The 14,259-nt window shown below is 41.5% G+C and overlaps 1 protein-coding gene across 6 annotated transcripts in view; it reads left to right on the forward strand.

Moving 5' to 3' along the window:
- The window catches only part of LOC124551048 (zinc finger protein 716-like), a 293,881-nt gene that overhangs the window by 15,812 nt on the left and 263,810 nt on the right, over window positions 1-14,259 (forward strand). For all 6 annotated transcript variants that reach the window (XR_006967760.1, XM_047125918.1, XM_047125912.1 and 3 more), the window contains exon 2: window positions 787-849. Coding sequence is in view for 5 of the 6 variants with exons in the window: in XM_047125918.1 (XP_046981874.1) it covers window positions 787-849 (63 nt within the window). In the remaining variant the exon portion in view is untranslated. The remainder of the gene's footprint in view (window positions 1-786; window positions 850-14,259) is intronic.

Here is a 14,259-nt window from a genome sequence, read left to right on the forward strand (position 1 = left end):
TATGACTACAATATCTTTGGGTTTCCTACCAGATTCTGAGACAGTGTTTCATTGTGGAAATTATTAAAAGCATCTCACATTGAAGTATACACTATATTTTGAACTTCTGCTGGCAATTTCTTGGATTTACTATCCCTTCTAGGAAACCTTGGCAGTGTGTTAGATGACCACTTAAACAGCTCTAGTACTTCCATCTGTTAATATACATCACACATTATACAAAACAAACTTTCAGACTGTGTGTATCAAGTTTACATTAAAGAACTCATTAAAGGCCTTAATGCTGCCCCTTTTGTTTCTGTGCAGTCAGATAAAACAGTAAATATTATGTACAAAAGTCAGTTTGTTGTTATACTGTGTTACATTTTATTGAATTTTTATCTGGGACCTCCCAATGAAAACAAGCATTAGCCACCACTGCGTGAAAGTATTATCCCATTGACTGTGCGAAACTGACACATTGCCAACCTATGAACAGTAGAGAAACAGCACCATAACTGCCACTGTCCCTGTCTCCAGATATAAACGTATAAAATAATCTAGAAGTAATTACCATAATAAGTAATTAGGTACTAGTCACAGCTGTTAGTATACTTTGTAGGAGGTGTAAACTGTGATTGATTAAGTGTGTTAATTAACCTGGCTCATTTCACATCCATGATGTCTTCCTTTATGACAGGATTTACAGAAGACAGTGTGTGAACAAATGGATGAATCTTTATTTGTGCTCACACCTGGTCTTCCCTCCGGTTTTGCTCATTTGTCAGATCTGTTCTTTTCTTACAGGAATCCACAGGAGAGTTAGAGGCAGTCACAATGTGTGGTGAAATCGACATCAAAGAGGAATCAGTAAGTAATATTAATGGAAATACCCATTTCAGATTCTCATTGGTGTATTTCTTTTTGCATAGCCGTTGTGGCAATACAATTAAGTCAGTACCTTGGGTGAAAACACACACACACATATTTATATCACCACGTGGGTCCCTTTTGTTCCTATTACCTTCTGTCATCTGTTCTCTGTTGCTGTGTTGTGTCCTGTATCTGTTTTCTCTCTTTCTTAATGGCCGTCTGTATCTCTCCATGAGGTTTCTATCTCCACAATTGTTACACACATTTATTACCACCTCTCAGTAGTTCATGTGTGCCAAGCTGTGTAGCAGGCTATAGTTCTGGTTGCAGCTTTTTTGCCTGCAGCACGTATTATCCATCTGCCAGCCTGACAGCCAGATTACAGTTTAACTTTTTTTAACCATTAAGTCACCTCATTTTACTCCCAAACCCTTCCACTCCTCTTTCATAGATTGTTTCTGTCATTATGTCTTGTGATACGAGGGTAATCCCGAAAGTAAGGTCTCCTATTTTTTTATGAGTACATAGACCTGTTTATTTCTACAGTGGTTTTCATCAGTTTACAGCTTGAACATTTAGCTATTTTTTGACATAATCACCATTTCTGTCGATGTGTCTTTGTAGACGCTGTGGCAGTTTTTGTGTGTCCATGTCATACCAGCTCGCTGCCATGCTGTTCAGAAACTTATGAACCTCTTCTTTCACCTCGTCTTCAGAGCTAAATCGCTGTGACCACAATTAACGCTGACAGGTACTGTGAGACACTGAAAAAACTCAAACGGGCATTTGAGTACCGGAGAAGGAGAATGTCGAGCAAGGGCATATACATTCCCCACGACAACGCTAGCCCACACATTGCTCGGCAAACCGTTGCTCTCCTGCAAGAGTTTCAGTGGAACGTTGAGCAAGGGCATATACATTCCCCACGACAACGCTCACCCACAGATTGTTAGGCAAACCGTTGCTCTCCTGCAAGAGTTTCAGTGGAACATAATTACCCATCCACCCTACGGTCCTGACTTGGCGCCCAGTGACTATCACCTGTTGCCTAGGTTAAAAGAACATTCGTCCGGAAAGTGATTCAGCTCTGACGACGAGGTGAAAGAAGAGGTTCATAGCTTTCTGAACAGCATGGCAGCGAGCTGGTATGACATAGACATACAAAAACTGCCACAGCATCTACAAAAATGCATCAACAGAAATGGTGATTGTGTCGAAAAATAGCTAAATGTTCAAGCTGTAAACTGATGTGAACAATTGTAGAAATAAACAGGTCTATGTACTTATAAAAAAAATAGTAGATCTTAATTTTGCGATCACCCTCATATATGTTGTTGTTTCTTTTCTTCCATGAGTTGTCATGTCCATAGTGAGAGTAACTAAACTAAAGACAGAGATTTGGTGTGGCAGAAGCAGCCACAAAGGGACCACACGGACAGGTCAGGGAGGCAAGCAGACAAGTTCACATGTAAAATAATTTTTGTGACAGAATTAATGAGAGAATGTCCTTTAGATGACAAAGGAATGAATGATGTGACAGAATCAACAAGACAAGATGCTTAGGAAGTAAAGACATTAGTGATGTGTCAGAATTAATGAAGCAAAGTCCTCAAACAAAAAAGATAAATAATTGGAACATGGAGCGGTATAGCTGTGAGTCAGAAAGAGCGAGAGCTCTTAGTGCAGAATATGCTACCACATGAGGATTATAATATATATTTAAACCATATATGGAAATGCTCCCTATCATCTCCACTCATCCCCAGAAATGTATGTGAAGAAGAGGATAGCGGAGTAGCCAGTGAGACAGTGAGAAACCCCTCAACATTAAGGACAGGTTCTCATTCAAATGAGCAAAAAATAGGCAAAGTGGAATATTTTTTTGAGACAAAGACATACAAAGGATCTGTTTGGGGATTATGAGTGATCATACTTTGAACTTCATTTTAGATTTTCTATACAAAAAGAGATGACGCCTGTAATTATGGTTTGATCAAGGGCCTGTGAATTTGAAGCACACAGACTGTGTGCAGTTTAACTCCTCAGGAGTTATCTGAAATAAAAAAAGGATAACATCAGTCGGTATTACAATAAATTTATTGGAGCTTATGCCTGACCACAATGATATAACCTTAAACTTAACAATAGCAAACAATAGCATGCTAACTCGAACTTTGTTTTCAATTTTTGGGTTTTTTGCACTCTTTGTGGCTTTACAAAAAATGGTTAATATTAACAAATTTCATTTATTTTAAGTATTACCTGCCAAGAAAAATGTTTAATTTTCGAGTGTCAAAGGTAGAACTTAATAGGTAGACCCATTTTTGTTTTATCGTGCACACACTTCTGCAAAATCATTTTTTGAGAAAAACCTGTTTAAAGTTTAGGGAGAACTTTTATGTATATTATGAGTTCAGATTTCATAATAACTGTGTATTGTTGTATATTTTTGATGTGGCTGAACACAGATCTGAAGCTAGATTTTCAAAATTCAAAATGGCTAATGCAGTACGTTGGACCAAAAATTATGCTTTGACCAATTTTGACGAAAAAAAAGAAAAAATTGTTTTCCTTATGTTTAGTATGCAATTCCAGGACTGTGTATCAACCCTTCCTCTTACTCGAATTGTTGATAGAGAACAATTACCTTATTTTTCTTGGTGAGAAAAGTCGATCTGGCCGAGCTGGATATGGTGCGTTCGGCAGCCTACACAAGTTGTTCGTCAGATTTTTCGGCGACTGTGTTTGCGTGCATACTGCAGCAATGTAAATCATTTTTTAAACATACGCCACAACACAACAAGTTTTCTACCTGATCCGGGTGTCTCAGGCTGAGAGCATCCCACAGTGGCCGTGACACTGCTTCAAACAATGAGTTGTAGAAATTTTGTAATGCCTGGATTAAAAAACCTTTTCATCCCAACATTCTAGACATGTAACCTTTAAAAACTGAAATAAAAAAATCGATTTTTGACAGTTTTGAATGAGAACCTGGCCTTAAGTCATGGCAGGGACAGGTGGGGTCAAAGGGGACAGTGAAACAAAACTTTAAAGCTGAGCATCCGGAGGCAGACAGTAACAAGTCAGTAGGCGGTTGGTAATAGAGTTAGACATTGGAGGCAGTTGCAGGCGGATACAGCTGGAGCTACAGGCTGGAGTGGCTGGTTAGAAGTTAGTTTCAGGGCCCTAGTACCCTTAGATTTTATATCAGGGTTTCATTAATGAGACATATTGGTGACAAACAGTCCCTGTCTCGATAGAAGAACCTGTGTACCAATGTGGAGGCACCTCAATTAGGGAAGTCATTCCTGTGATTAAGATTTTTAATAAAACTTAGACTGTTATTGTATCTTCTCAGTTGATTATTCCCTTGTCGTTCTCCAGTCCTGTATATTCACCTCAAAGAAATTTAAGTCAGATAAGAAAGTCTCACTCTCACTTTGATCAACCGACTGAATTTCCTTTAGCACAAACCCCTGTTCCTCAATCCCTTGCAAAATCCACACGTGGCATACGACAGAGGGTTGGTCCTGCAAGGCATGCAGAAGAACTCCTGTGATATTTTGGAGCTAGGAGAGAGGTAATGGTGGAACTGAAGCTGTTAGGGCAGTTCACGGGTCCTGCTTGGATAGCTCAGTTGCTGCTGCTGCTGCCAGCGGTGGGCGACTACACTCTGACAAATTGTTTGATGCAGCTGTCTGTACTAGTTTATCTGGTTCAAACCCCTACTCCAACCTACATCCATTTGAACCTGCTTACTGTATTCATCCCTTTGCCTGTCTGTAAAATTTCCTTCCATTACCGAATTCACAATTCCTTGATGGCTCGTGACGTGCCCTATCAAACGATCAATTTTTCCCAGTCAAGATGCTCCACGATTTTTCTTTTTCCCATACCTCCTCATTAGTGACTTGATCTACCCACCAGATCTTCAGCATTCTTCAGTAGCACCACATTTCCAAAGATTCAGTTTCCTTCTTATCAACTGCTGATTGTCCAAGTTTCACTTTTGTACAAGGTTACACTCCAGATATGTACCATCTGAAAAGGCTTCCTTACGGTTAAAGTTGCATTACATGTTAACAAATTCCTCTTTTTCAGCAATGCTTGTCTTGCTGTAGCCAGTTTGCATTTCATATTGTCTCTACTCTGACCATTGTCTGTTCTTTTGCTGGCAAAGTAACAAAACTCATCTACTAATTTAAGTGTCTCATTTCCTAATCTAATTCTCTCAGCATCACTTGATTTAATATACCGAGCGAGGTGGCGCAGTGGTTAGCACACTGGACTCGCATTCGGGAGGACGACGGTTCAATCCCGTCTCCAGCCATCCTGATTTAGGTTTTCCGTGATTTCCCTAAATCGTTTCAGGCACATGCCGGGATGGTTCCTTTGAAAGGGCACGGCCGATTTCCTTCCCAATCCTTCCCTAACCCGAGCTTGCGCTCCGTCTCTAATGACCTCGTTGTCGACGGGACGTTAAACACTCACCGCCACCGCCACTTGATTTAATATGACTGTTTATCGTTACACTTGTCTTACTTCTTTGATGCTCATCGTGTAACTTCCTTTCAAGCAGGGTGCGATTTGTGCTTTTACAAGGGGGGGGGGGGGGGATGTCTTAGGGGGTTAGTAGAATTATATATGTTACTAGCTTGGACCATGGCGTGGTTAAACAGCTATTTATAAATAGATGTTAATGCCGAAACTCACTATTCACGCGTATGCACTATCAGTAAAGCCATCCCTTGTTATATCTCTAAAAAGTACATTATAGGTAAAGGTTATTTACAAAATCATCTACATTCAAAAAGTCGAGGCACTTTTGTGAAAAGCTGTACTTACTCTGACAGAAAACTGAAACATATTAATAGTAAGACTTATTAAAAACTTTCAGTGTTTGGCTCCACAAATTTAAATTATATGTAAAGTTTTACTTCAGTGCGTGGGAAATAAACATCCCAGGTTGGGATGCATAAACTAAAACCAGAGGAGGGGATGGTCTGATGCAGAGAGGGGGAAATCCCCCCCCTGCAAATCGCACACTGCTTTCAAGACACTACCCACTCACTTAGCTGCTCTTCTGACTCCTTTGCTGTCTTTGACAGAATTATAATATCATCAGCAAACCTCAGAAGTTTTTATTTCTTCACCCCAAACTTTAGTTGCCTTTCCTTTACTGCTTGCTCAACGAACAGGTTGAATTATCCGTTTATTCCCTTTTCAACTGCTGCCTCCCCCCGCCCCCCTTTCATGTCTGGTATCTGTACATGTTGGAGATAATATTTTTTCCCTGTATTTAATTCCTTCTGTCTTCAGAATTTGAAACAGAGTATTCCAGTAAACATTGTCAAAAGCTCTGTCTTTATCTACAAATGCTATAAATGTAGAACTGTCTTTAACTTATTTTGTAGTTAAGTCTTAGGGACATGTTTCATAGTGAGTGATACGACTGTATAATTATGTACAGTATACACTCAAGGACTAAGTTTTCTTTGAAAATTAATGTATTTTTGGTTTTAATAAAGTATATCCTCTGTTTTAAAATTGTATCCTTCAATTTAATAAAGTACAGTACACTATATCCCCTACGTTTTCAAAATATATAAAATTCTTGATTGAGCACATCCATGAATCCTTATAGTGGCTCCAACACTGAGGCAAGGAGGTGATCTTTTGTGGGGTACCTGGCCACATCAGGATGCAGGGAAATGGCATGGCCAACAGAGCAGCCAAGGAAGCATGTCGGGATATTGTTGTCTGTCAATGTTCCTTGCCCTTTCACACCGTCATCTCATTTTCCGATAGATGCATCATGTGTCAGTGGGAGACTGAGTGGTTGCAGTGGACAGAAAACAAACTGCGGTCGCTCAAATCGACCATACAGGCATGGCGGACTTCCTGTCAGCCTCACCACTGGAGGCAGGTTCTCCTTACCAGACTGCGTACCAAACATAGCCCTTTAACGCATGGTTTCCTCCTCTGGTGGGAGGATCAACCATTCTGTGAAGTTTGTGGTGTGCCACTTTCAGTTCAGAATGTTTTGGCAACATGTGTCCTATACACTGATATCAGGGCAACCTCAGCCTCGATGGAGATCTGCCCCCCATCCTCGCCGATACTGATTCCGGTGTTAGAGAGTGGTGAAATTTTACGAACTGACAGGCCTCATCCCTAAATTGGTGGAGAAGGGAGGCAGACTTTAATACATTATAAACTGTTCCGCATGTGCGGACAGCCTTCGTCTCCACCCATGAGATTGGCATACTGACTTTTCGTCAGGGTGCTAATGACCATGATGTTGAGTCTCCCTCACCTCAAATCATCATCATCTTCACAGTCATCATAATTACCACTTTATCTGACTTCAACCTATGCAGTTTATTTTTAAATTCTCTAACTTACATACGCTATTAAGGGATCGTACATTCCACACTCTGACCTGTAGAACATCATTTATGTTTTTCCTGATGGTGACATCCTCCTGACAATTATGTCCCCAGACATCTGTACCACCGAAGTACACACATCACAGCAAGGTTCATAGTTCAAGTGGGGGGGGGGGGGGCGCAGTTGTGTTTCATATGATGTCTAAGGACCAATATTGCCTACAACATATCAAATAATGATATTTTCTGTGTAACGACAACAGCAGCATCAATTTGTTTTTATTAACTGCTTATTACATCATTTTAGCAAAGAATGTAAGAAATTGCAAGTAAGAAAATATATCATTTTAAAGCAGAGAAATGCATTCTCATGTAATATGCATTCATTATCAGTATTTCACTTAGTACTGTGGTTTTGAACACAGACCTTCAGACTATTGATATGCACTATGGGGAGAGTGGTAATACCTCCCCCCCCCCCCCCCCCCCCCCCACCCCCTTACTCCATTTGGAAATGTCAGTCTTTGTGTTATTTTTTTAGTCGTGTTTCTTGTTTTGTCAGCCACAGGTATGGTTAATATTGCTGCCTCTGAGTCTGCAAGCCTATCCATATGGGCAGTAACTGAAAAGTATACTGCATTAACCTAACTTGCCTTGCCATTTGTGAGACACTTAGTTTTCGTGCTTCATTCTTCTCTGAAAGTTAGCTGAGAAGGTGGGAGATAAGTTACATCTGAATATAAACACTTGTATTAAAATGTTCCTTTGAGGGGGATGGGTGGCACCATGAGCACCCCCCCCCCCCCCCCCCTTCCACCATTTTGACCCCCAACTGCTTGTAACATTCTACCCCCCTCGCCCCTCGCCCGCCCCCATAGTAAGCCTAACTTAGGGTTACATCATTTACTGAACACAAATAATGTTTCGCAAAGTACTAAACAGCCCAGCAATGATGAAAACTGTAAGTTTCCGGATTTGTAGCACTATACACACAGTAAACAGTTCCAGCATTCAGAGTTCAAGCTAGAGGTGAGTTGTATAACAGCAGCTAAGGAAGAGATTGCCACTGGATGCCCTTATATTTACCTTGTAGGAAGCTCTTGTGAGCAGCCTGCGATATTGTCTACGTTCTGTCACATTCACCATCACTGGAAAAGTGCAACATTTGCAGATTCACTAAGGATATTACCCTCCCCCCCCCCCCCCCCCTTTCCCCTGCAAGGTCATTGATGTAAATATTCATATGACATGGAACCATCCTACAGCTCACAGAGTAAATTCCTTTCGCTTTTTGTTTTTTTGCCCATTTCTCTGATCTTGAAATTGTTTTCCACATGTCCTTTACAGCTGCCTGAAATATTTATTTCCCTATATCCCTCTTCAGTTTCACATGTTTATGTTGCTTCTTTCCACCTCTAGCATATACCATCTAGTATTTCCCTTGGGTGTTTACCCCTACTTGCTATTCCCTCAGGTCGTTCACATTCGTCTTTCTCTCCCAAAGTAACATTCCGTCCGAAATGAAATCGTGCTCCATCTGGCAGTCCACATAAGCATTTCTGTTCCAGCTTCATATCACATGATGCATAACCCATGGAAAAATCCCCCCCCCCCCCTTTCTAAGTCTGCTCGTCATCCATAGATACCACCTGTTCTTTTACAATGACCTCCAGATCTTCAGATTGTGCAAATTTTAGACCTACTGTGCCAGTGGAGTGCAGTTGGCTGGTATGATAATGGCACACACGTGTGTGTTTGGGGGCTGGGGGAGGGGGAGGGGGGCTTATTATCAACCACAAATGTCATTAAAGGTTCTTACAAGGACTTCTGCTACATGTTCAGTTACGAACTTTACATTACACAAGGTGTGGCAATAAAGAAACCAGACTCATTCTCTAACTCTTTATTGAGAAAACGTATGCAACTGATATGTTGTCCCCTCCCCGATCCCCACACCACTCATGCGAATTTTCCATTGTCGGAAGCAGTGCTGTAAGTGTGCTGTTTGGGGCTTTCCCGGTGCTGCATCTGCTTGATAAGCTCCCAGGAATTACACCGGATAATATTGTAGAAACCGCACAATATTTCAGCGAGACAAATGCCCGCCATCTTCAGGTGCTACTGTCGCGTCGCTGAGAAGCTCGCAAATTTATATGCTGGCTTTCTAGATTTAGCAGACAGACTGTGTTTAATCTCACAGATAAACCACTGAGTGATGCTGCAATGTCAGTGTTAGAAAAGGGACTTAATATTGCGCCTACTCCCAAGACCTTGCCCATCAAGGAGTTCATCAGTGCCGTTGAACAAGGTGTTTTAAGACTTCCGAATGATGCTGCAGAAGAAATAAGGCGAGAGGTTTGCAGATCAATAACCAGGATGCCTGCACCCAAGCAGAACATTACCATTGAAGAAAGAAGAGCGCTCCGTTCCTTAAAAGAAGACAATGATATAGTAATTTTACCAGCTAACAAGGGTAACTGCACTGTTCTTCTGTCTGCTACATCTTATTTTGGCAAGATGATAGACTTACTACAGGATACAGCATATCGTCTTCTCCAGAAAGATCCGACGGATGCCGCCGCCTCAGATCCAACCAACTTCCTGACCATTTGAAGAAGAATTTAGGAGAACGAGCACCAGTTCCGCCATGACTTAATGGTCTGCCAAAGATACATAAGGAAAATGTTCCGTTTCGCCCTATCGTCAGTAATATAGGTGCCCCAACATAGCACCTAGCTAAACATCTGGCTTCTCTTCTGAGTCCCATGATGGGGAAATGTGAACACCATATTCGAAACTCAGAATATTTTATACGGCGACTGTGAATAACCTGCGCCTTGAATCTACCGACTTACTTGTGAGTTTCGATGTGGTTTCTTTGTTCACACGAGTGCCTCTGATGGACTCATTACAAATCATAGGAGCTAAGCTGGAAGAGGACATATTACACCTTTTCAAACACGTGTTTACCTCGACTTACTTTTTATTCAACGACCAGTATTTTGAGCAGACTGACGGTGTTGCTATGGGTAGCCCTCTGTGTAGCCCTCTGTCTCCCATAGTAGCTAATCTCTTTATGGAAGATTTCGGGGACAAAGCACTTCAGACGGCGGTTTTAAAACCCAAATGTTTTTGGAGATATGTAGATAATACGTTTGTGGTATGGCCGCATGGGACAGCAATGCTTCCTTCTTTCTGGAACATCTGAACTCCCCCCATCCAAGCACCTGTTTCACCATGGAGGTAGGGAAAGATGGTGAGCTCCCGTTTCTGGATGTTTTGGTTCGTAGAAAAGGAGATGGCTCCTTGGGTCACAGTGTGTTCCGGAAGCCTACGCACACAGACTAGTATTTACAAGCTGCGAGCTGTCATCATCCCTGACAGCGCAGTGGTGTATTACGGACGCTAGTGCATAGGGCTAGAGCCATCTCAGATCAGGACAGCTTATCGGCAGAGCTTAGCCATCTCCACTCTGTGTTTGCCCAGAATGGGTACTCCGAGAAGCAGATCCGGAACGCATTTCGACTAGCACGCTCCAAACCTCAAGAACAGCCTCAAGAAGCAGAGAACACCATGGGGTTGGTTTTTCTACCGTATGTTGGTGGCGTGTCTTTTACAGATGGACAGAATTTTCAAGAAATACTGGATTAAATGTGTTTTCCGGCCTCCAGCACAAGTTAAATCAATGCTGGGCTCTGTTAAAGACAACATCGGCTTGAGGAGACCAGGAATATATAAAATCCCGTGCCAATGTGGGAAGTCTTATATTGGCCAGACGTGTCGTACGGTCAAAGACAGATGCGACGAACATAAACGTCACATGAGGTTGGGTCAGCCAGAGAAATCTGCGGTTGCTGAACACTGCCTTGACACGGGACATGGCATGGCACAGATTACCAACCCCCACTGAGTCAACACAGATGGGAAGCCTGATCGCAGATGCTTAAATCACGCATCAACACCTCGTGCGCGCAAACGGGGTCTATCGCTCCTGGGCGCATTTTCCCACGCCGCGGCGCGCTTCCGCAGACCGCGACCTGTTTCTCCAGCAGAGGGCTCTGGTATTCGACGCTGTCTACAATTGGTCTTCGATGACTTTATGCCCCGCTGGCAACTGCGCTGTTCTAGAAAGCCAACATATAAATTTGTGAGCTTCTCAGCGACGCGACAGTAGCACCTGAAGATGGCGGGCAGTTGTCTCGCTGAAATATTGTGCGGTTTCTACAATATTATCCAACGTAATTCCCGGGAACCTATCATGCAGTGCTGTAAGTCTTTTTGTGTTATGCTGTTTGAGGAAGCTCATCACTTTTTCCTTCACTGCGCCCAGGGTTCCCTTGAGCCAAGATTTCAGTTTTGGGAAGAGGGGAAGTCACACAGTTCTAGATCAGGTGTATACGGTGGCTGTTCCATTACTGGAATGCTGTTTTTTGCCAAAAACTTCTTCACAATTCGTCTTTGTCCACAGATTTGTTCTCCTTTGTCGCACACATTTGTGGAAGGTCTCAGAACACTTACATAATAAACTTGATTGACAGTCTGACCTTCAGGCACCCAATCAGTGTGGAAAGCCCTTCAAGTATTGAAGAAAACGATCATTGCTTTGAATTATGATTTTCTCGTGCACGCTTTCTTCTTCCTAGGAGATTGAGGGCTCTTCCAATGCGTAGATTGTCGCTTAGTCTTTGGGTCATATTGGAATATCCATATTTCATTATCTGTAAGTACTTTGCTGATCCAATCTGGATCATTTTCAATGTTTTCAAGAGCACCACCACAGCAGTCTACTTGATGTTGCTTTTGGTCATTTGTGAGGATTCTTGGCACCACTTTCTGTGTTGTGCCCAGATCATCGTGCAAAATCTGTCTAACAGTTTTCTTATTGATGCAGTCAAGCTCTGAAATTGCTCGAATGCTCAAACAGTGGTCTTCTCGAACAATTCTACTGACCTTGTCCACATTCTCTTCGGTTTTCAAAGTGGAAGGATGGCCCAAGTTTGGATTGCCTTCAGTATCTTCCCTACTGTCCTTCAACCTCCTAACCCGTGTGAAAACTTACTTACTAGACAGACACTGATCATCATGAACTTGTTTCAACAAATTATAAGTTGCTCCGGTGGATTTACCAAGTTTTTGGAGAAATTTGATGTTAACAGGTTGTTTCACTTTAGAGAATAGCAAAATGCCACTGGAGCTCAGGCATACCACACGTTTCTGAGAAGGCTTAAAACGAGACTAATCAGCACAGTGGCGAGAAATTTTGTATGTGTGTCAGCAAGAGTCCCAAGTTTATTCCCCCACTCTTCTCATCATCAACAAAGCCAGAAATGCACACAGCAACCACTCCAATTTCTTTATTGCCTTACCTTGTTTTCTAATTTCCCACTTCTACAGAATAAATAATTTTTTCGCATTTGACATTTGGGTCAATAAAATAAAAAATAAAAACTACGAGCAAAACTGGCAGGGCTCCCTTGTAAACCATTCATGTAAGCAAAGAACGTGAGTGAGTCAGGCATCAACCTATCAGAGACACAATATTTAATTATTCCTCTTTCAAAATGTAGTTTTATTTCATGGGCAACATTTGTTCATATTTTCTGTTGAGATATTACTTCATCCATCCAAGGGAGTTGGTCTCAACACTGTGAGTTTTTCAATTCCCAAGTAGAATTTAATGAACGAAGGCCTTATTAAGTTCACAGAAAATATTAGCAGAATAATTTTTCTTGGTGATGCTGCTGCTACTGATGATGATTTCATTAGTGTTTAGTACAATGCTTCAGTATAACTTGCAAGAAATGGCAGTTCAAAAAACTAAATAGCATTCATGTCTGAGAAGCTCATGTATCATGCAGTTGATTTAAGAACTATAATAGCAACAGACTCTCATAGCTTTGACATCATCATAATTGACACAGTATAAAATTGAAGTGTGCACTAACAATTACTGCATACAACTGCTAGCTATTGTTGGAAACATTTGCTGTCAGGTTTTCGATTTTAAAGTCTGGACAACCCAATAGATCCAGAAATTAAGAGTATGCAATTGTTTAAAAACTGAAACAGTAATATATTCATGAAAAATTAACAATTTCAAATATGTACGTACATCAAACACTATTTTTCTGTGTAGTCACCTTTTGCCTCTTTTTACCCATATTTGACCGTACTCTGGACCCCACCATCAGTAGAAAACAAATTTGGAGAGATGAAAAGATGATAATCAGAAGGTGCCAGGTCAGAGCTGTGATTGCGATGATTGGTGTAGTCCCAACGAAATGAATGCAAGAGTTGCTTTTTGGCACGTGATGGTGGAGATTTGCTATGTCACCCAACAAGCACTCTCTCCTCTATAATATCTTCCTTGTGTTGTTCTGTGTCACCCTCTGCAGTTTTTTTAAGTGTTTTGAGGTACTGCACAGAATTAACTTTTCCCCTCCCTGGAGCAAAAATGTAATGAGGAGAACCCCTTTACAGTCCCCAAAATACAGTGTCTAAGATTTTTTGGGCCAAAACACAGTTCTGAATTTTATTGAAGATTGATAATGAGTATTTATTTATTTATTTATTGTGTCCATGACGTAGATAATACAAATTAATAACAAAATTATGCCGGGCACTGCTGATTTTCTCTTAAATGGACCACAAGCTCCACAATTCTGCTGTCTTGATGGCCTTATCACTTGCTGCATATAGATCTTCTGTGCTGCAAGGAATGGGGAGATTTCTGCAGGCCAGGCTGACCTTCAGTCACAAAGCCCCCTTTCTCGAGGTTCACCTTGCATCGTGACGCTTCTGTCCTCAATCAATTTAGTGCTTCCGTGTCACATATGACAGATGAAAGTCCGCAGCAGGTTTCTTCTTTGATGTTCTCCTCAACACTTTTGATTAACAAATTTCGCCATAGTTCTGTTTGGCGAGTTCCAGATGCTGATGTAGTGCAAAGGAGCCCCTTCTTGACCTTAGCCCAAGTTTTTGTGGTTCATATCCAGACAGTGGGTGTCTAGGATTGAGT

This window comes from Schistocerca americana, chromosome 9, assembly GCF_021461395.2.
Source record: "Schistocerca americana isolate TAMUIC-IGC-003095 chromosome 9, iqSchAmer2.1, whole genome shotgun sequence".
Classification (NCBI taxonomy): Eukaryota; Metazoa; Arthropoda; class Insecta; order Orthoptera; family Acrididae; genus Schistocerca; species Schistocerca americana.